The sequence below is a fragment of the Podarcis erhardii genome (genome assembly GCF_964252035.2).
Source record: "Podarcis erhardii genome assembly, chromosome: 5".
Taxonomy (NCBI): Eukaryota; Metazoa; Chordata; class Lepidosauria; order Squamata; family Lacertidae; genus Podarcis; species Podarcis erhardii.
Window position 1 is genome coordinate 44,290,665 of NC_138509.1, and position 19,884 is coordinate 44,310,548.

The following is a 19,884-nucleotide window of genomic DNA, read 5'->3' on the forward strand; positions in this document are numbered from 1 at the left end:
TTGTGTAGACCACTTTGTGATCCTGTACAGTGAAATGTGGTGTATAAATATCAGGAGTAAATAAAGAACCAATTAGCTGAATACACTGTAATTCAGATACTAAATCATTACCTTGGCAACTGGATTCTCTGTGAAGACTATGTAGTATTTCCTGATCTTCTTTTGTTTGATAGTTATACTCTTCAAGATATGCAGCTCTGTTGTTTGCATTCTGGGCCAGCATTAGTTGGATATCGCCACAAAGAGTTAAACTCTGACAAAGAAACAGGAGTACTTCAGAAAGCATGTTCGTGCAGAGGCAGCAATATGTATCTAGTTGGAGGGAAGTAAGAAAGGAAGGCAGTGAACAGAATGCCTTTTTGATATGAAGCCACACAAAGAAACTGTGCACATGTACGATATAGGATGGTATATAAATTCAATAAATCCTCCTCCTCCTCATCTTCTGGAAGCATTAATGTATGCATGCTTATTTATACAAGTTCAAACTTGTCAACTTAGATTGCCAGTACCAAGCACAGCTGTGTTCTCAAATATTATGATAATGACAACTGTACATTGGCTAGAGCAGGGGTTGTCAACCTGGTCCCTACCACCCACTAGTGGGTGTTTCAGGAATCTAGGTGGGCGGTAGGGGGTTCTACGGCACAAGCTGAATCCTCCTTCCATCGAGTACTGGTGGGCGGTAAGGAAATTTTACCATCAAGAAAGATGAATTAGTGGGCAGTAGGTATAAATAAGTTGACTATCACAGGGCTAGAGCAACATTACACACCCAGGTTCTGGGGCTATATCACCTCTTCTTTTCAGCTTTTTATTCAATGTGGTAAAATGCATCACATGTTCCTTGCAATTTCTCTAAGGGCATATGAATTCAAAATACCGGAGTGTGAGGGAATGTGCTGGAAGTGTGCTTTTAAAGAAGGCTTTAAAACAGTGCTGGAAAATCTCCAGTCTGTGGGCCTTATTAGGTCTGACCATCTAAAACAAACTCTGGTCAGTTTCTAAATACGTCAACTACAAACCACGGATTATATAGCTGACTTCTGTAACTAACCAGTGTTTAATACACAATATTTTGTCTGTATATAACAAGTCATGCGTCATGGATGGTGAATCTAAACTCCACCAAAGTTCTTTTCCCCACTACAGGAGGAAGAGAGGAGGGAAACATGGAAGTCCATAGCAGCTCCTTCTTGTTCATGAATGTAGAGTGCAGACATAGGCTGAGTATTATAACCAATTGCCATTTTATATCTAGAACCTACGATAAAAATATTCCAACTTACCATGGCACTGTAAAGCTAGTTTTATGTACCGTAATGCTCTCCCATATTTCTGAAGACTCACAGCAGCATCAGAGAGAACATAGTAAGCCTTTGAGGATTTCAAGATCAGCTGAAGCTTCATTTTGTACTGCCAGGATCCAGGGATCATTCCTGACTGACTAGAATGTTTAACTTCCCGAAATGAGCCCACTATAATTAAAAAATAAAGCAATTCATTCTTAGGAATCTTTTCTCTATAGGTTTAGCCACCTCTCGACATACTGTTGTCAAAATTGGCAGAAATGTTCCCAGGGTGGGGGTCTTCACTTGACATTTGGGGACCGGGCGCCATTTTGAATCAAGATGGCGGCCAAAATGTGACTTTGGTTTGACTTCACCAATTTTTGTCATGATGGGTCCAAACTCACAAATTGCCCTACCCATTTAAAAATCACATTTTTTTGGTTTCTAAAAATTCTCAGGCAGCACTAGGAACTCCCCACTAGTAAATTATAAAGCAATGTAGCATCCATAGCTTAAAACTGAAAAGGTTAATTGGCAGCACAATTTAATGATTGTGAATGTTTATAACCTGCATTTCCTCAACAGCACAAGTTAATAAAATTAAACATTTTCAAAATAGTTTGACAACAATAAATACAATAAAGCAGCCATGAAAACAATGAAAGAACACAGTAAAAGGAAATACCACCAAAAATAATGTTAACTTCAGAAAAAAGGGGGGAGCTATTGATGACCAAAAGCTTCCATCAAAAAGCTTTTTTTTTTTAAATTCTACTAAATTTGAGAAGAGGGTGTAAGACAAGCTTACTTTTGTCTAAAAACAAGGCCATCTGCTTTTCAAGACACTCAGGTCCAACACTTGTTGATTCATCTTCATACTTTAATGGAATGGGAGTGCTGGGATCTGCTGCAGGAAGATCACTTTCCTTCTTGATGCTGCTGTCTACAGATTTTAAGCCCTGTTTTAAACAAAAAGAAAAAGCCTTCTAGTTATTATTTGCACTTTCAAAGAATGTTAGGATCCAATGCATTAAAACAATTAGTAAAACAAAACTTACCTCAAGAACATAGTTGAGCACTAGTCTGCACCTTTCTTCCGTGTCGTGGCAAACTGGAAATGCACAACTAGGCTGCACAGAAAAGACAAAAGAAAACAGCTGCATTGAATCAGAAGAATTCAACAGAAATTCCTCTCATCAGAAGCCATTAGAGGAATAATCAATGATTATGTTCTCAATAAAGTTAAATCTTTGAAAAGGGCTATGGACTCAGGCTTTCAATATTCTTATTAGGATATAATGAAGCTAAGCTAATGACGACTGACTGAAAACATTTAAATGAGCACCATGCTGCAGCCACATCTATTTTCCCAAGACCTACTGCCCTAGTTTGACCCTGGCTATTTTCCTCAAAAACATCACTCAAAAAACCCCCGATCTTCAGAAATAAACTATTAAGAAAAATTATTCACTTTCCACACATTATTCTATGGAAGAAAAATACATATATACGGTGAAAATGTCCTATGCCTTCCTCTATGCCTTTCTAGTATTGTGGTGATAGCTGGCATTTGAGAGAAAGCTTTACCTCATACTAATTTCCCTGGCAAAGGTATGCTAATTAACACAATTATGTCTTATTACAAAATATAATCTCAATCTCAACTGAGCCAGTTAACACTTACACGTATTTGATGAGTAGATTTGTATTTTTCAGGTACAGACAGTTCTCCAACTGATTTTATTACAGCAACTGCTTTGTTGTCATCAGGAGGATCTGAGCTGGTACTATAGGAACCATTTTCATCACTATCAGGCATTTCCTCTTCCTCCTCACTGTAGCTTTCATCAGAATTACCATTTAAGGGGAACTCACCACCCTCTTCTTTTTTTGGCTCATCAAGCTGGAACAGTTCTGAGAGCATGTAGTTTGCTGAAGCAATAATCTTTATTCAGAAAAGGGGAAAGATTAATTCAAGTGGTTTCTCAAAGTTACAGACACCAACATTTTTATGCCTTTAAAAGTTAAGGAAAGGTAGATAATGTGAGGAAGAAAAAAATGAAGCCTCGGGGGCTAGGAAAGGAAGAAAAAAATGGAACTATCTGCCTTGGCTGGAGTGCAGGTGGGGAATAAAGAACAGCCAGGCCTTTGGGGGAGAGAAACACCAGTTCCCAGATTCAGTCGTCGGCATCTGCACTTAGGGCTCCCCTGTCCGAGAGTCACTGGCAAGCAATATAGGCAATACTGAATGAGATGGAGCTGACTTTTTAAGAAATTTAGTACAAGGCAGAGATTAAGCCACTTTTTTGATGACCCAGTTTTCTGCTCCAACAGAAGGCAAACCACCATGTTTACAAGAAGCCAAATCTCCCTTCTCTCTTGCCCATTTAACTCACCCCTCCCCTAGATCATCACCCATACCCTACTGAACTACCTAAAACGGGAGTGCTTGAGCCCAAGGTTTGCTTCTGATCATTCACATAATGCTAAATGCACATGGATTGGGATTTCTCCTGAAACTGAATAGAGCAAGAGAGAGGAGTGAATATAATGAATTTTCCAGATGCTTTGTTTAGGGCATATGGAGCCTATACTTATACATTGGAATCAAATGATTAATGCATAATTCATTTAAGAAGAAGAAGAAGAAGAGTTTGGATTTGATATCCCGCCTATTCTGATGGGAAAAAATTCCTTCCAGTAGCACCTTAAAGACCAACTAAGTTAGTTCTTGGCATGAGCTTTCGTGTGCACGCACACTTCTTCTGCATGCACACGAAAGCTCATACCAAGAACTAACTTAGTTGGTCTTTAAGGTGCTACTGGAAGGAATTTTTTTATTTTGTTTTGACTATGGCAGACCAACACGGCTACCTATCTGTATTCTGATGGGGTTAGTTGTGACTTCTCTCTCTCCATGAAGTGTTTTCCCTTTAGGTGTCACTGGTATCGGGAACATTTGCCTCAGAATACAATTCTTACCTGAGGATGTCTACCCTTGTCCAACAACTTCACACAGTTAAGGAGTAATGTTCTGATAGTACCATAATGCTTCCTGTTTTGGTTTTTCTTCAACATCATATTGCAAGCAACTCTAAGAGAAAGTAAAATGAACAGAAAGCAAACTATAAAGGACCTCTCATACTGACCGTGCAACATCTACTGAAACAACTGTTATCAATTTTGTATTTATTATTTCCAAATTAGCTAGTTTCATATATGGTGTGTTGTATTAAAGATTATTTCAAAACACATTCACAGAAAAAATCAATTTTGCCTTAGTTGCAACAAAGGCTACATCATACAATTAAATACTGCATCTGGTTCTGGATATAACTATACAGAAAAGATAATATATTGGGGCTATAATGACCTTACTTGACATTGGTCCAATCAAATACTTTGTTCTTGCACTTTCTACTTCTGCCCTTCCAACTCAAAACCCCTCGAAGGAATGCATTTAAATATATTGAAAGGTTAAGAACTCTTCTGCTTCATCAACATGAACACTACCCTTATATTAAAAATTCTCAAATTTAATAATGCTAAGAGAAACACAAAAACAGAACTTACCCTCTAGTGTAAAAGAATTGTGGAATACAACAGATGAGTAGAAAATTAGGCTTATATATTTTGTACCCCTTTAAGATCAGCTTTACCCTAATATTTGCAGGAGGGTTTTTTAAAAATCACTCTGATCCCAACACTCTGAAAATTTTCCTAGGACAAATTTTCATCAGCATGGAGGGACACTGAATTGCTCTGGCTGGCCTTACAGTGAAGTTAAGAAACCACTTTCAGCCCCACTTCACTTTTTCTCTCTCAGGACAGCTTCATAATAGTTCTCTACCAATTCTCTACCAATATCATAGCATCCCCATAGTGACTTCTGCCACCATCCTGCTACAACAGCAAAGTACGCCAGTACAGAAGCAGAGAAATGCTAGCTTTCTTGACTTCCTGCAGTGGGGCTACAAGCCTAGCATGTGTTCTACAGATTGCATAGATTTGAGTTGTAATCCTCAAGCTGAACAGTATCATTCAGACCTTTTCCTGTGTTTATAGTACTAACCATACAAGGCAAACTTACTTGTAAAGAAGAATTGCCACTGGCATCGTGAAGGGGTTTTGATATTTATCTTCTGTCTCTTCACAGAGAGTGGTCAGGTCATACAGCTTTACGATATCACTTCCACTTGCTGAAAGAAAAATATTTTTTCCATAAGTGTATGCTTGAAAAAGTATGGGTCCCACAATAAAATAAGGAAAAACTAAAATTTTTGGTTGCACTCCAGTATGATCAAACAAGGAAAGAACAACACGAGACAGAATGGCTAGAGTGATCTCAGTTTAGACTCCCTAATCCTTGCTTCGCTTCCAAGCCCCTCCCTCCTAGCATCACAAAAGTAGGAATGAAGGGAGCACAGAAAACAAGAGGGAGCAACATTCTGTTCCTATTTGTTGGTACACTGTGCATGTAATAAGACGTTGCTCTTTTCCTGAGCTACCAGAGCAGCCCAAGTTGCTGCCCCTAGTCTAACAGAGCATGGGTCTGTGGCAGGAGTACACTAGTCTGTGTACACAACATGCTGCCACTACATGCTATGGGGAGGGAGGGAGGAAAGAAAGAAGGGAGAGACAGGGCACCATCTACATTGCCAGGTGCCCAGCAGAGACCCTCAGGAAAGAGGCAAAAATACTGGCACCATATATTGTGTAATTGTCTATGAACCTAGGAGTCTTCCCTACCCTAAGTCATGGTAATTCTGCAAGTTACCTTTAAAAAAATGGGAAAATGCTCACCTTTAAACAGCCAATAAGTATGCCCTTCTTTGGTACAGTTAGCTTTCAGAAATGATAAAATATTTTGAGCAATATCTTTTATTACTTTGGTAGAGAAATTTGAGTTTTCCAAGTTGGGTATATCCTCTGTCTTAATCATTTCGTATTTCTAAAACAAACAAAAAAACCAATTAGAAGTATTGTTTATGCTACAAGGAAGTCACTGCCTTCCATGCATTCTTAAAATCAGAAAACTGTAGAGTTGGAACATTCCCCTGAGGGTCATCTAGTCCAACCCCCTGTAATGCCGGAATCTGGCCCACAACCTTCTCTGGGTGGGTTTGAACCACCAACCTTCTGGTTAACAGTCATACACACTAACCCAATGCACCTTTCGTATTTTTGTTGTGGTTTAAGAATTAACGTGCCCACTAAAATCTCTTGCCAAGTCTGAATGTGCTTATGAAGTAGTATCAACAAAATATTCCTTTTCAATACACCAATGCAATGATGCCCTAAACCGGTTGCCATCTAAGTGAAAAAAAACCTGCTTGAAAACTGTGGCTTAACAATTGTGCAATCATATTTTACTGACCAAGAACAAATACAGTAATCAGAGCAACAGAACTCAAAGCTTACCTGAACAATTCCATTAACATGGAAACACATCACAAGTTCTGGCACATTGCAGATCAAATTGTCCAGCCAATAGTCAATGCCAGTTAGTACATTAATTGGTTTATTGTTATCCCTACAAACAGAAATATATGTAGTGTTATTTCAGTAAAATGAATCAGACTCATTAAAATCTACAAATAGAAACTTTGTTCCCCTTCAGTTAGGTCCAAAATTCAGAGTATCTGTGTCAGGGAACTGCCATCGGAGAGACAGGTGGTGGACAGGCTACAGGAGAATAGGAGAGAATCTGCAGTAGAAGAGGGAACCAGCAGGGGGAGTGCAGGAGTCACAGCGGAGGGGAGGCTCTGGGATGCTTCCAGTGAGAGTAGTGGAGAGGTAACGGGACCCCCGTTGGGAACGCCCACCCTTCGCCGGAAACTGTCACGCAGAGAGTCTCGAAAGCGCATGTCTGTCAAAGAGCTTTTATGTTGGCGTAAATTCCGTAGACGCCCACTGTCAGATTCTACCAGCGACTGACGGAGTCATGCTTTGGGGGCTCCGTTAGTGCATCGGTTTGGATGACCAGCCAAACCCCAGAGGGATCAAGCTTTTACGCACAAGCAGCTCACTATCCCATCACAGCAATCTGACAGTCTTTGAAAGCAGCTTGTGCAAGCAGAAGGCATCATGAGCGAACCATCCGGAACCGGAGGAGCAGGAGCGGGAGCTGGCGCAGATCCAAGCCTGGAACAAAGGTACAGGGCGTTGGAGGTCCAGCTAGCACTGCAAACGGCGAGGCTCGAGGAGAGGAGGGCTCAAGATGCAGATAAGGGGAAGACCACCCCACTTGCCAGACAGGTGCCTGGACTGGTGCAGAAATTTGGGGGGGATCCCCGGAACTATCAAGCCTTTAGGACAGAGATGCAATATGCTCTCAATCTACTGTTTGATGACTTCCCCGACGAGAACTCTAGAGTGGCGTACGTGATTGGCCATCTAGAGGGAGGGGCGAGGGACTGGGTTCGGCCCCTGATGGCAGCCAATAATGAAATCTTAAAGGACACAATGAAGTTTTTCCGCGCCATGGACTTGATGTTTTCCAGCGAGATCGAGCAGGGAGTGGTGCGCAGGCAGTTAATGGCGTGTAAACAGGGGAGCCGATCTGTACGTGAGTACTGGACTGAGTTCACCATGCTGATTCATAGACTTGGGTGGGACCTTGCTAGTGAACCTATTCAAATGCTGTTTGAAGAAGGTCTCTCTCCGGCAGTGAAAGATGAACTTTCCCGGGCGCCTAGGGCGGAGTCTATGGATCAGCTGACTAAATCAGCGCTGTCCATTGGGGCACGCCAGGAAGCTAGAGCTATGGAAAAGCGGGAAGGAAAGGGGGAACGTTGGAAGGACTTCCGCATTCCAGAGATTCCGGAGCAGCCTTTCCCGCCAGCAGAGCCGATGGAACTTGGAACAGCGCGCGCGCACGCAGTTTCAAACACCAGTGAAGGGCGGAAGAAGGAGGGAAAGAGCGGCAAGAGATGCTATCTCTGCCAACAGCCAGGTCACTTTGCCAGAGTCTGTCCGCAAAGGAAGGAATGGCAAGGGATGGCGGGAACTGTTGGGGGGAAGGAGGAAGAAGAAATCACGGAGCCAGTAAAAGCCAACGCCTGGTTGCCAACATCAGGGCACAGCAGCCAGGCCAGGGAGTAATGAATGTGCCCACGCCGGAACCTCCAAGACCAGCGCTTGTGATAGAGGTGTTGCTGGAACTGGCAAACGGACACCCACTGAAGATAAAGGCGCTATTGGATTCAGGTAGCTCATGTAATTTCATGAGCAAAGAGTTTGCAGCTGCACACCAAATACAGACTATCCCATTGAGTAAGCCTTTGCAGGTTACCACGATTGATGGGAGGGAGCTGTTGGGAGGAGAAGTGAGCCAACAGACTGTACCAATGATAATGAGGGTGGCACGACACACCGAACTGATAGCGTTTAACGTAGCCACCTTGGGAGGAGCTCCTATTATCTTGGGTATGAGCTGGCTGGCGCTACACGATCCGCTAGTAGGCTGGCATCAGAGAGTGGTTTCCTTTGGATCAGCACATTGCCTAGAACACTGCAAGGAGGGAGAGGCTCAGGCAGGCGCCAGGGGCACTCTAGCAGGGATGGAAGTGATGGACAAAGGGAGGGTGCCACCACAATACGCTGACTTGCTTGACGTATTCAGCGAAAAAGAAGCAGATAAACTGCCCCCGCACAGACCCTTTGATTGTCAAATTACCTTACTCCCAGGAGCACAATTGCCAGTGGGCAAGCTGTATGCAATGTCAGACAGTGAGATGCAGGAGTTAAGGGAGTTCATTGACAAGAATCTCAAGCGAGGTTTCATCAGAGAGTCACGAGCGGTGGGGGGCAGCCCAGTGTTCTTTGTGGACAAAAAAAACACGGGCAAGCCCAGGCTTGTATGTGATTTCAGGGCCCTAAATGCAGTGTCAGAACCAGTGACTTTCCCTATGCCCAGAATTGATGACATTCTAACACGGGTGAGAAAAGGGAAAATTTTTACCAAGCTGGACCTTAGGGGGGCATATAACTTGATACGTGTGAGAAAGGGGGATGAGTGGAAGACCACTATGTTCACCCCCTTGGGGGCCTTTGAGTACACCGTTATGCCTTTCGGATTACAAGGGGGCTCCGCCTGTTTTCAATCATTCATGAATCACGTCCTGGGGCCACTGCTCTACAAGAACTGCGTAGCGTTCTTAGATGACGTTCTGGTGTACTCAGACAATGAGGAGCAGCATGTGCGAGATGTAAGAGAGGTACTGAGCAAGCTGCGAGAAAACCGACTGTGGGTGAAACTGGAGAAGTGTCAGTTTCATACCAAGGAGGTGGAATTCCTGGGGTACCGGTTGTCTGACAAGGGATTGGCCATGGATCCCAGCAAGGTTCAAGCGGTACTGGAATGGAAAACACCAAAGACCAAGAAGGACGTGCAAAGGTTCCTGGGCTTCGGAAACTTCTATAGGAAGTTCATCAAAAACTTTGCCCATTTAACAGCGCCCATCACGGATTGTCTTAGTAGCAAAAAGAAATTTGTTTGGACGGGAGAAGCGCAACAAGCGTTCGAACGCTTAAAGCAGGCGTTTGCGTCGGAAGAGCAACTCTTGCACGTGGATCTACAACAACCAATGAGAGTGGAGACTGACGCGTCAGACCGAGCGGTGGGGGCCGTTCTTCTCCAGCCGGGAAAAGATACGTCTGAATGGAGACCGTGTGCATTCTTCTCGCGGAAGTTGAACAAATCAGAGAGGAACTACACAGTGTACGACCGAGAACTGCTCGCCATTCATGAAGCATTCCGGAAATGGCGGCACTTGCTGATTGGGGCGCAGCACAAGGTTCAAGTCCGAACTGACCACAAAAATCTGGAATACTGGAGAACAGCCCGAGTGCTGAACCAGAGACAAGTGAGATGGGCCCAGGAGTTCTCCAAATTCCACTTTGAGATTCGTTACGTGCCCGGCTCCGAGAACGTGAGGGCGGACGCTCTTTCCAGGAAACCTGAGTACTTAGAGGGGGAGGGAGCGCCTGAGGCAAGGCATGTAATCCCTGAAGACCGCTGGGTGTGTGGGGCGGCATTGGTGGGGCAGAGGGAACTGATAGAGGGTACGGAGAACGATGAATACGCCCAAGAGAAACTCAGAGAGCTCCGGAGGACAGAGGAGAACACAGGGGGGTTCGAAGAAAAGAACGGGGCGTTGTATTACAAAGGGGCACTGTACATACCTGACGGGGAACTGAGGGGCAGAGTACTCAAGCAGTTGCATGACAGCCCCACAGCGGGACATTTTGGACAGCACAAAACCATGTGGTTGGTTACCAGGGAGTTTTGGTGGCCCAAGGTGAGGGAGGACGTACGGGAATATGTCAGGGGTTGCGACAGGTGCCAGCGAGCGAAAGGAGAGAGGGTGGCGCCAGCGGGGCTATTACAACCCTTACCCACGCCCGAAAGGCCATGGGAGGCAGTATCCATAGATTTTATGACGGACCTGCCAAAATCCAAAGGCAAAACAGCTGTCATGGTGGTGGTAGATCAATTAACCAAGATGTGTCATTTTATAGCTTGTTCACATGCAGTCACAGCGGAGGAAACCGCCAAGTTGTTTGTAGAACATATTTTCAAGTTGCATGGCGCCCCCTTGAGGGTGGTCAGCGACAGAGGGAAACAATTTACTTCCAGGTTCTGGAGGAAACTTATGAGCTTACTGCATGTAGAACTCAATTTCTCAACTGCCCGGCACCCAGAAACCAATGGGCAAGCGGAAAGGGCAAATGGGGTTTTACAACAATACCTGAGGTGTTATGTAAAAGACAGAGAAAATGATTGGGTGGATAAGTTACCTCTAGCAGAATTTGCCTACAACAACGCGGAGAACGTGTCCACAGGGATGAGTCCCTTCCTGGCAAATTATGGGTGTCACCCCCGGGCATTCCCAGGAGAGGGAGGGGAGAGGTGGAGCGTGCCGGCGGCGGAATATTTTTTTGAAGAGATGGAGGCGATCCACCGTCAGCTTCAACTTAACTTAGAGAAAGCCAAGGAAGAATATAAGAAGCAAGCAGACAGAAATAGGAGGGAAGGTGAAACTATAAGGGTGGGGGACCGGGTGTGGTTGTCCACCCAAGGGCTACCGTTCAAGGGCGGGAGTAAGAAATTGAGGCCCAAAAGATTGGGACCCTTTGAGGTCATACAGCAGGTCAACCCAGTGGCATTCAAACTCAGGCTGCCCAGTCACATGAAATTACACCCAGTATTTCACAGGTCATTACTGTCGCCGTACCGAGAGGGATGCGAGTGGGGGGAGCATGAGAGAGAGGCCACCCAAACGCCCGTGATAGAAGAGAGAGAGCGCGACATGAACGTGGCAGGAATCATTGATTCCAGGTGGAAGGGGAATCAGGTGGAATATCTGGTAGAATGGGAGGGGGAAGCAGAGTCGGAAAACACTTGGGTACCAGCAGAGGTAGTCAATGACGAGGTTTTAATAGAAACATTTCATCAGCGTTTCCCAAGAAAACCGCAACCCGTGGCTCGATTTAGAAGGGAACACTTTGGGACCACCGATGAGGAAGGAGAGTTTGAAGGGTTCCCAGAGTCAGGGGTGGGTGAAGAAGCCGACTCCGATGAAGAAGAGGAAGACGGGGAGAGAGACGGTACGCCGTGGCTGGAAGTGTTAGAATCCTCGGACGACGAGGAGAGTTCCTTCAGGGGCTTTCCGCCCTCACCGCCAGTGGGAGAGGAGGCGGGAGGGGGTGAAGGGGGCCCTGGGGGGGGAGGTGGATGTCAGGGAACTGCCATCGGAGAGACAGGTGGTGGACAGGCTACAGGAGAATAGGAGAGAATCTGCAGTAGAAGAGGGAACCAGCAGGGGGAGTGCAGGAGTCACAGCGGAGGGGAGGCTCTGGGATGCTTCCAGTGAGAGTAGTGGAGAGGTAACGGGACCCCCGTTGGGAACGCCCACCCTTCGCCGGAAACTGTCACGCAGAGAGTCTCGAAAGCGCATGTCTGTCAAAGAGCTTTTATGTTGGCGTAAATTCCGTAGACGCCCACTGTCAGATTCTACCAGCGACTGACGGAGTCATGCTTTGGGGGCTCCGTTAGTGCATCGGTTTGGATGACCAGCCAAACCCCAGAGGGATCAAGCTTTTACGCACAAGCAGCTCACTATCCCATCACAATCTGTAATACATTTTAGTCAGTAGGGTACATACAAAGGCTGCGAAAGGCACAAAACACATGGTTTTTAAACAAGAACTGCTTTTTTACTTTCTGGTATTGGCTACAGCACTGTGTTAAAAGCTCGAGACTGTGAATAAAAAAAGTTTATGAGAAGCATTTCTAAGGCAACACTTTAAGAACCAGTAAGTTAGGGAATCACCAGTAGGGAGAAAGAGTAGTCTCCAGGTAAGGTTATAGAGGTCAGAAGTGAGAAAAGCATAAGCCACCACAGTCCAATTGTGCGGAAGAAAGAACTGTGATTACATGTTTACACACACACCCTATGTGACACTCAGCTCTATTTCTCCTTTAAGAACTACAGGTGTGACAGCTGATGTCCTGGACTGGTGTCTTGCTTCAGTAATGGACTGGATGAGAGCCAATAAACTGAGGCTTAATCCAAATAAGGTAGAGGCACTGTTACTGGGTGGTTCCCTAGACTGGATAGATGGGAGACTGCCTGTTCTTGATGGGGTTATGCTCCTTCTTAAGGAGCAGATACATAGCTTGGGAGGGCTCCTGGATCCATTGTTGTCACTTGGGGCACAGGTGGCCTTGGCACAGAGTGCCTTCTGTCAGCTTTGGCTGGTGGCCCAGCTACACCCCTATCTGGACAGGGATAGCCTAACTTTTGTTGCCTATGCTCTGGTAACCTCTAGGTTACATTATTTGCAATGTGTTCTATATGGAGCTGCCTCTGAAGATGGTTTGGAAACTTCAGCTGGTGCAGAATTCGGCAGTCAGGGCAAGATGGTTTGAGCATATTAACACTATTCCTGGCCTGACTACACTGGCTGCCTATCAGTTTCCGGGCCCAATTCAATGTGCTGGACTGCCTCATATGAACTGACTCGGACCCTGCAATCATCATCTGGAGCCCTTCTTCATGTGCCTGCTCCATGAGAGATCTAGAGGGTGATAATGCAAGAACAGGCCTTTTCTGTGGGGGCTCCTCGTCTGTGGAATGCTCTCTCCAGCGAGGCTTGCCTGGTGCCATCATTACATGTCTTTAGGAGCCAGGCAAAAACATTCCTCTTTACCCAGGCCTTTGGCCATTAAATAATCTATGGCCTATTAAATCTGGAGGAATGCTATTATGAGTATTTTTTAAATTATACTGTGTATTATTATGTCATGTATTATGTCTTTGTTATGAAGATGTGTAAATTATGTTTTTAACGTTGTTCACCAACCTGGGATCTTTGGATAAAGAGTGGTATATAAATTGAATAAATAATAATAATAAATATTTGGGGGAAATACATGGGAAAGAATACAAAACAACAGGAACAGGGAGTGTCATCAAAATACAGAAAATAAATCTACCAAGGCTTTTTAAACAGGCAATATTTTGATTTCCACCCTAGCCTCTCTCAAAATCTCAAGACAAATTGCAAATGTGAGATTAATTAAAATATTGTACTTCCAGGTAAGCATGCATAGGACTGTGGCCTTATAAAGTCTTTATAACACTTTACAGATGACGGTTTGTTTAAAGGTTTCAAAATAACTCTGATAACTTCTCAAAGTAGTCAAGTAGTCAAATCAAGATTAAATGTATGGGGCTATAGCCATACTCAAAGTAGGCCCACTGAAATCATTGGGTCTACTCTAAGTATGGCCACTCTGAGTAGACTCTGGCCCTCAAGTTAGTGGGAACTCAGAATCTTTATCAGACAACAGAACGATTGCCAGAGACGGAATGCTGGTGATAAGTACCCCATAGTATAAACAGTATCCCAGCTCACAAAACCACATTTAATCATCATGCTAGACACACAGAATGAACCAAACAGCAAAATTAGCCTGCTTTATAGAATATGTTGCACTGATTTTAAGTGTTTAGTAATTCACCTGAGACGCAAGCTCACAGCTGGGTATCTTCCTCCTCCAAATATAGGCATATTTGATCCAACCAACATGTGAATATCTTCAAATGTCCACAAGATGTTCCGAACAAAGTCATTTTTAAGGCCCTTTAAATGTGCAGAGGAAATAGTGAAGCATTTGAAACCATTCTCTTTACACAAAGAAAAATACAATACAGCCTGCATATATGCAATAAAGAAAATTTCAAGGAAAGAAAATTAAGTACAGCACATAATGACTATGCTGGTCATCCACAATAAAGATCAAGATCACAGATGTCACAAAACAATTGGTACAAGTGAAATTTCTCTCTCAGCTACCCTGTAGATCAAACTGAGTAAGGGGATTGTACTTTTTAGATCAGATGCCACATAAAACCATACCTGACTGTTTCCCCCGTCACTGAACAAAGTAGATAGGTTTTGTTCTTTGGGGACTGAGGACACATCCCCCACTACATATGAGGGTTCAAGAGGCACACTTCCCTGTGAAAAGCACAAGGATATAAGTGATTCTACTGCTGAGAGTAAGTAAGCTTGGTTTAAGTAACGTATGTAGCAGATGATCAAACTGTCAAAGGTTTTGTTCACTGTGCAACTACCCTGTGCTGGGGCAAATTACTGAGGTGAATTGGAGTGATTTTACCCCTCCCCAAGTCAGAACACCACTTACAAATCAGATCAGGGCCCCCACAAAACCACTCAGTATTTCTGTTTGTTATATTTCTATGCCTTCCTATTTCTCTATGATTCTCTCCTCTAGGACAATGAGCTTTGCAAGAAAATGTTGCCTGTAGAGCACTGAAGATTTCTGATTTTTCTAATTTTTTATTTGTTAAAGATGAGAATGGTTGATTTTTAAAAAAAAAAGATTAAAGTTTCATTTAACTTTTTTTTTTAAAAAAAAAACATATGCTACTCTGCTTGAGGGGGGAAATCCTCCCAGAGCTATTCAACAGATAGCATAGGGACAGCCTGATCCTGTAATACATTTGGGAGGATGTGTCCTCCCAACACAAACAAGTACTGGAAAGACTTCTGGCTAGTTTGAAGATTCAAAGTTTTCTAAAGAGTACACACAACACTCAGTCAGCTTTCAAGAGAGCAGTTGTTTGTTGGTTTGTTTCTTATCTTTAAATGATAAGAAACAAACAACTGCTCTGCCCCCCCCCAAATGAAACTAATATGGATCTTACACCTTTAGTGGGTCTGATAAAGGCATTTCCCTAATAAGAATTATGGAGGAATTTCTTTTATCGCTCTCACAGAAGCTCCCAGACCTGCAGTTTGGCAAGCTTAATCCATTCTGAAGAAGTTCCTGTGCCTGCAAATTACATTTGCTTCTGGAAAAGGAAAAAGTTGTATAAAACCCTCATATAGCTCTGGTAAAAGTATTACTCAAAATCTAGTTTGAGCCAGTTCTGCCAAACAAACAAAGAAAAAAGCAACAAACATAAACCCCAACTGCACCACAACAGAAAGCAGAGTCCATCTTTCTCAAATCTTCTCTCACAACTTTTTTTCTATGTGAGAAAACTGATCAACAAGATTTGTCATCTGTGCTGAAACGCATTTGAACCAAACCATAAGCAGTGCAATCCAAAGCATGCTAACTGAGAAGTACGTCACAGTGACCTCAACAGGACTTTCCCACAACTATGTGTGCATTCAGGACTAGCATCAGGGTTTGTTGTGTTCCCTCTCCCCATGGACAGAGGCAGGCAGCTGCAGCTGTTGCTTGCCGCCAAACAGCCACCAAAGTGGACCGTGAAAATGTCTCCTGCAAGGAGCAACCATTACCACCAACAGAGGAAGACAGTAGGATATCACTAGCTTACTTTGGCAAACAGGTAACCAGCAATAGTGACTAGCAGCAGGCATCCATGCTCCCTCTCAAGTGATAGCTGCTTCTGCTTCTAACAGCCACCACAACTCATTCAGTGGCAGATGAACTAACGGCGGCGGCAGCAGCAGCTACTACTGCTTACCCTCTACTGCTCAGGAAGATGTGCAGGGGGAAGAACTGGAGGAGCCACTGTCACCACCATGGGCAATACACACATTGATGGGAGCAGAGGACAGAAGTTAGGCCCAAACACAATTACCACAAAGGAAGGAACAGGCAGCAGTGGCAGCTAAGACAGTAGAGTCACGGGCTCACAATAAAGCCTCTCCATAGGTGCACAGCAATGCTGAACCCTAGTGAACTGTATATGCAAGATTGCACTCTAAATATTCGCTCTCAGTTTCGTACCACCTGACCCCTTCCTGAATAGTAACTGTTTATGTAAAGTAAACTAAGATTTCATGGGAAACTATTTTACAGTGTTTGGACTGGGCACTGCAAAATAATTGTTTACTCTTCCTTTTAGTATATTGCCACCATCTTTACAAGCATGCCTATGAAGCATCAAGACTGCTTTTCTAAGGAAGGCACCTGCCAAATTAACCTGATTAGAAGCACTTGCATCTTCAGAAAGTGAGGAAGGCATTTCAAAAGGGGCTGGCCAAGAAACCCGTCCTGCTTCGGCAGTTTGATCTTCAGTTGTTTCTTCCTGATGTTGCTCTTCAGGAGGAACAGGCTGAGCAGCTCCATCACCATTGATGCTAACAAAACAGACATTATAATTTTAATCAGAAACTTCTCAACCCGTACCATTAAACATTAAGTATTTGTTTATTGTTACTATTAATATGATATCAAAATCAAACACATCTGGGACTCTTTTCGCATCTTATTATTTGCTATCATCTGTTTTGATTTCCAGAAGCAGAGAACAGCAACATTGGGGCTTTTGGCCACCCAATGTGTCTGTCAGTACAGTATTTGTTTTCGCCCCTATGTAGTATATTCTTAAATTTAAATTTTACAAAAAAGAAAATAAAAGAAAACAACACAACTGTAGTATAGTACAGATGAAGATTACAGCAGCATAATGCAATGATTCATGATACAGGTAAGCCCAAATAAAGTAGTATATCTTTTCAGTGCAAACAATTCTGAAAAAAGCTAAGAGATGTCAAATATTGAGTTTCTTATTTGATTTCTTTTATGTGTTATTAAAATAATGTCCAACACTAAAGATCCTGATCTGTTTCCTACAACCTTTCCTTATTTATACTCAACATTTCCTGACCTGACCCTCCTTTTTTAAAACAGATTTAATTGCTGTGCTGTTTTTCTGCACATTTTACTTGCGATGTTCATTTTAATGTTGTGATAAAATTGTTTTATCTTGTGTTTAAATTATGTGCATACCTTTTTTATAATTGATTTTATTCTGTAAACTGCATGGAAGCCACCTTGGTAATTAAGAAGTATATAAATTAACCACCAGCAACAATATGGACTTTGCTATTTTCACAGCTGTCACACGTGGTTCAATCTGTATACTGAGCTTTCTACCACAACCGCTGCTAGCTCAGACCCCTTCAGGGTATATGTGAATTGGGGGTGGGGTTACCCAAATATATATCACTTTAAACTCAATGACAATGAACACATTTTCCTCTTCATGCCTATTAATATCCTTTGGAGCTCCTTACAATCCCCTTTTGGTCTTTACCATCCTGAATAATGTGGCATCAGCAGCAAAGCTGGCCATCTCACTACTCAGCCCTAACTCAAGATCATTTAATTTCCTTAGCTCTTATAGTTGTCCCTTAGGGAAAAAATGGAATTAAAAATAAATCATGTTCAAAACCCCACATTTTAAAGCCCCCCATTTTTTACCATGCAGTTTCAAACAGCTGCACACTCATGGGCGTTTTAAGCTCTCCCTTTTGCAGCAGGCCCTTGCACTTCTCCAATATTCTTTTAAAAGTTTATATTCTGCTCCCTCCCCCCGCCCCCAAAAGAAATCCACAGCAGCCTACAACAATATACATTGTGAAAGACAAAAATGAAGCCCCCCTTGAGGATGGGGAATGGTCTCTAGTGGCAAACCGTGAGGAATGAGTCAAGAAGATCATTTTGCACTTGCTTTTGTCTGCATTTCAACTAATGTTCAAGAACAATGAACTGGTTGCTAAATTCCAAAGGGCCAGCCATATTAGTCTTCTGTAGCAAAAAGACTTGTGGCACAAGTTTTGAAAAACTTGTTTTTACTTCAGGCGTAGACACATACCAGGAAAAACACAAAGCAGACCAATTAATTTTGATAAAACAGAACAGAGTTTATGGGGGAAAATTACAAAAGATACCTGTAGTATAAAAATTTGGAAAGTATAGCTTTCTGGTACCAGTGTTCTTTGCTCTTCTTCTTTCGTTGCCACTTCTGATCTATTAATCTCTGGTAGAATTCCTTTAACCATGTCCAATCTCCAGTCTAAGTAATATAAATAAAAAAGCATACAATTAATATTGTAAAGTGTTTTAGTTACCCGACTAAAGATATTCAATTGAATAGGATATTGTATAAAATAAAGCATTTCATATCTATTTTAAAGAGTTACATTTTTACAACTTCAACATCTAAGTTCTTAAATAATTGTTTTAGTGTATATTTCAAAGAACATGATACTTGCATTCCATTTTAAGAAACAGTACTAAATGTGAAACAAAGTGGCTCTATGAAGATCAAGCACTGATGGACATTTTCTGGGTCATAATCCAAGATGTATCAACCTCTGTAGCATAACTATTGTATTGCTAAGCAGATAGCTACACATCCATAATTCCTATAATGTCCTTGAGGGAAAAGGCAACATTAAACAAGAAATAGAAACACTATATGGCCAAAGAAATAACTACAAGAAAGTTTATCACCTGTGATGATCTCATAAAGAGCTCTTGAATATCTAGATCATCTAGTAAGAGAGTTCTCCCAATCCGGTGTACTGCCATACTGACATGAGACTTGCTGTATGGTATCTTAAGAAGCTTTTTAATATTCTGCAGAGTAAAAGATAGACAAACTTTTCTGTTCATTTTCAAACATTTAAGTATATTTTCTACATGGGCCAAAATGGACTGTAATATATTTAATAAAAGCATCAACTTTAGACCACAATTATCAAATCATATACAGTGGTACCTTGGTACTCGAACGGCTTGGCTCCCAAACAAATTGGCTCCCAAACGTCGCAAAGCCGGAAGTAAGTGTTTCACACACACACACACACACACACACACACAGAGAGAGAGAGAGAGAGCGCGAGCCTGGGGAATGGGGTGTCAAATCTGCCCTTGCAACACGCTCTTCTATGCACAACAAGGTAGTGTGTGGCCTGTGGGTTCTATGTCAAAGTACTCTTGCGGCCCACCTGGTATGAAAAGTTGGGCTGCTCTGCTATATGCCAATCAAACTGGAAATATAGCAATCAATTGGCAAACCAGAATCAGAAGTGTGCATGCACACGAAAGCTCATACCTAGAACTAACTCAGTTGGTCTTTAAGGTGCTACTGGAAGGAATTTTTTTATTTTGTTTTGACCATGGCAGACCAACACGGCTACCTATCTGTAACCAGAATCAGACAGTAGAAGACCTCCAATGTCTGATGAGTGGACTTCGGCTCATGCAACAGAACTTACTTTTCTCTGTCCC

At 42.9% G+C, this 19,884-nt stretch overlaps 1 protein-coding gene across 4 annotated transcripts in view; it reads right to left on the reverse strand.

The window, feature by feature from the left end:
- Window positions 1–19,884, reverse strand: part of EDRF1 (erythroid differentiation regulatory factor 1) — a 36,194-nt gene that overhangs the window by 12,481 nt on the left and 3,829 nt on the right. For 2 of the 4 annotated variants that reach the window (XR_014156903.1, XM_081863155.1), the window contains exons 4-17: window positions 19,105–19,230; window positions 18,540–18,664; window positions 16,787–16,943; window positions 14,721–14,822; window positions 14,323–14,444; window positions 6,714–6,825; window positions 6,096–6,243; window positions 5,383–5,491; window positions 4,275–4,386; window positions 2,977–3,237; window positions 2,351–2,422; window positions 2,101–2,251; window positions 1,290–1,478; window positions 112–312 (exon numbers count right to left, since the gene is read on the reverse strand). Coding sequence is in view for 3 of the 4 variants with exons in the window: in XM_081863155.1 (XP_081719281.1) it covers window positions 112–312; window positions 1,290–1,478; window positions 2,101–2,251; window positions 2,351–2,422; window positions 2,977–3,237; window positions 4,275–4,386; window positions 5,383–5,491; window positions 6,096–6,243; window positions 6,714–6,825; window positions 14,323–14,444; window positions 14,721–14,822; window positions 16,787–16,943; window positions 18,540–18,664; window positions 19,105–19,230 (1,987 nt within the window). In the remaining variant the exon portion in view is untranslated. The remainder of the gene's footprint in view (window positions 1–111; window positions 313–1,289; window positions 1,479–2,100; window positions 2,252–2,350; window positions 2,423–2,976; window positions 3,238–4,274; window positions 4,387–5,382; window positions 5,492–6,095; window positions 6,244–6,713; window positions 6,826–14,322; window positions 14,445–14,720; window positions 14,823–16,786; window positions 16,944–18,539; window positions 18,665–19,104; window positions 19,231–19,884) is intronic. The other 2 variants (XM_081863156.1, XM_081863157.1) reach the window with 2 other exon arrangements.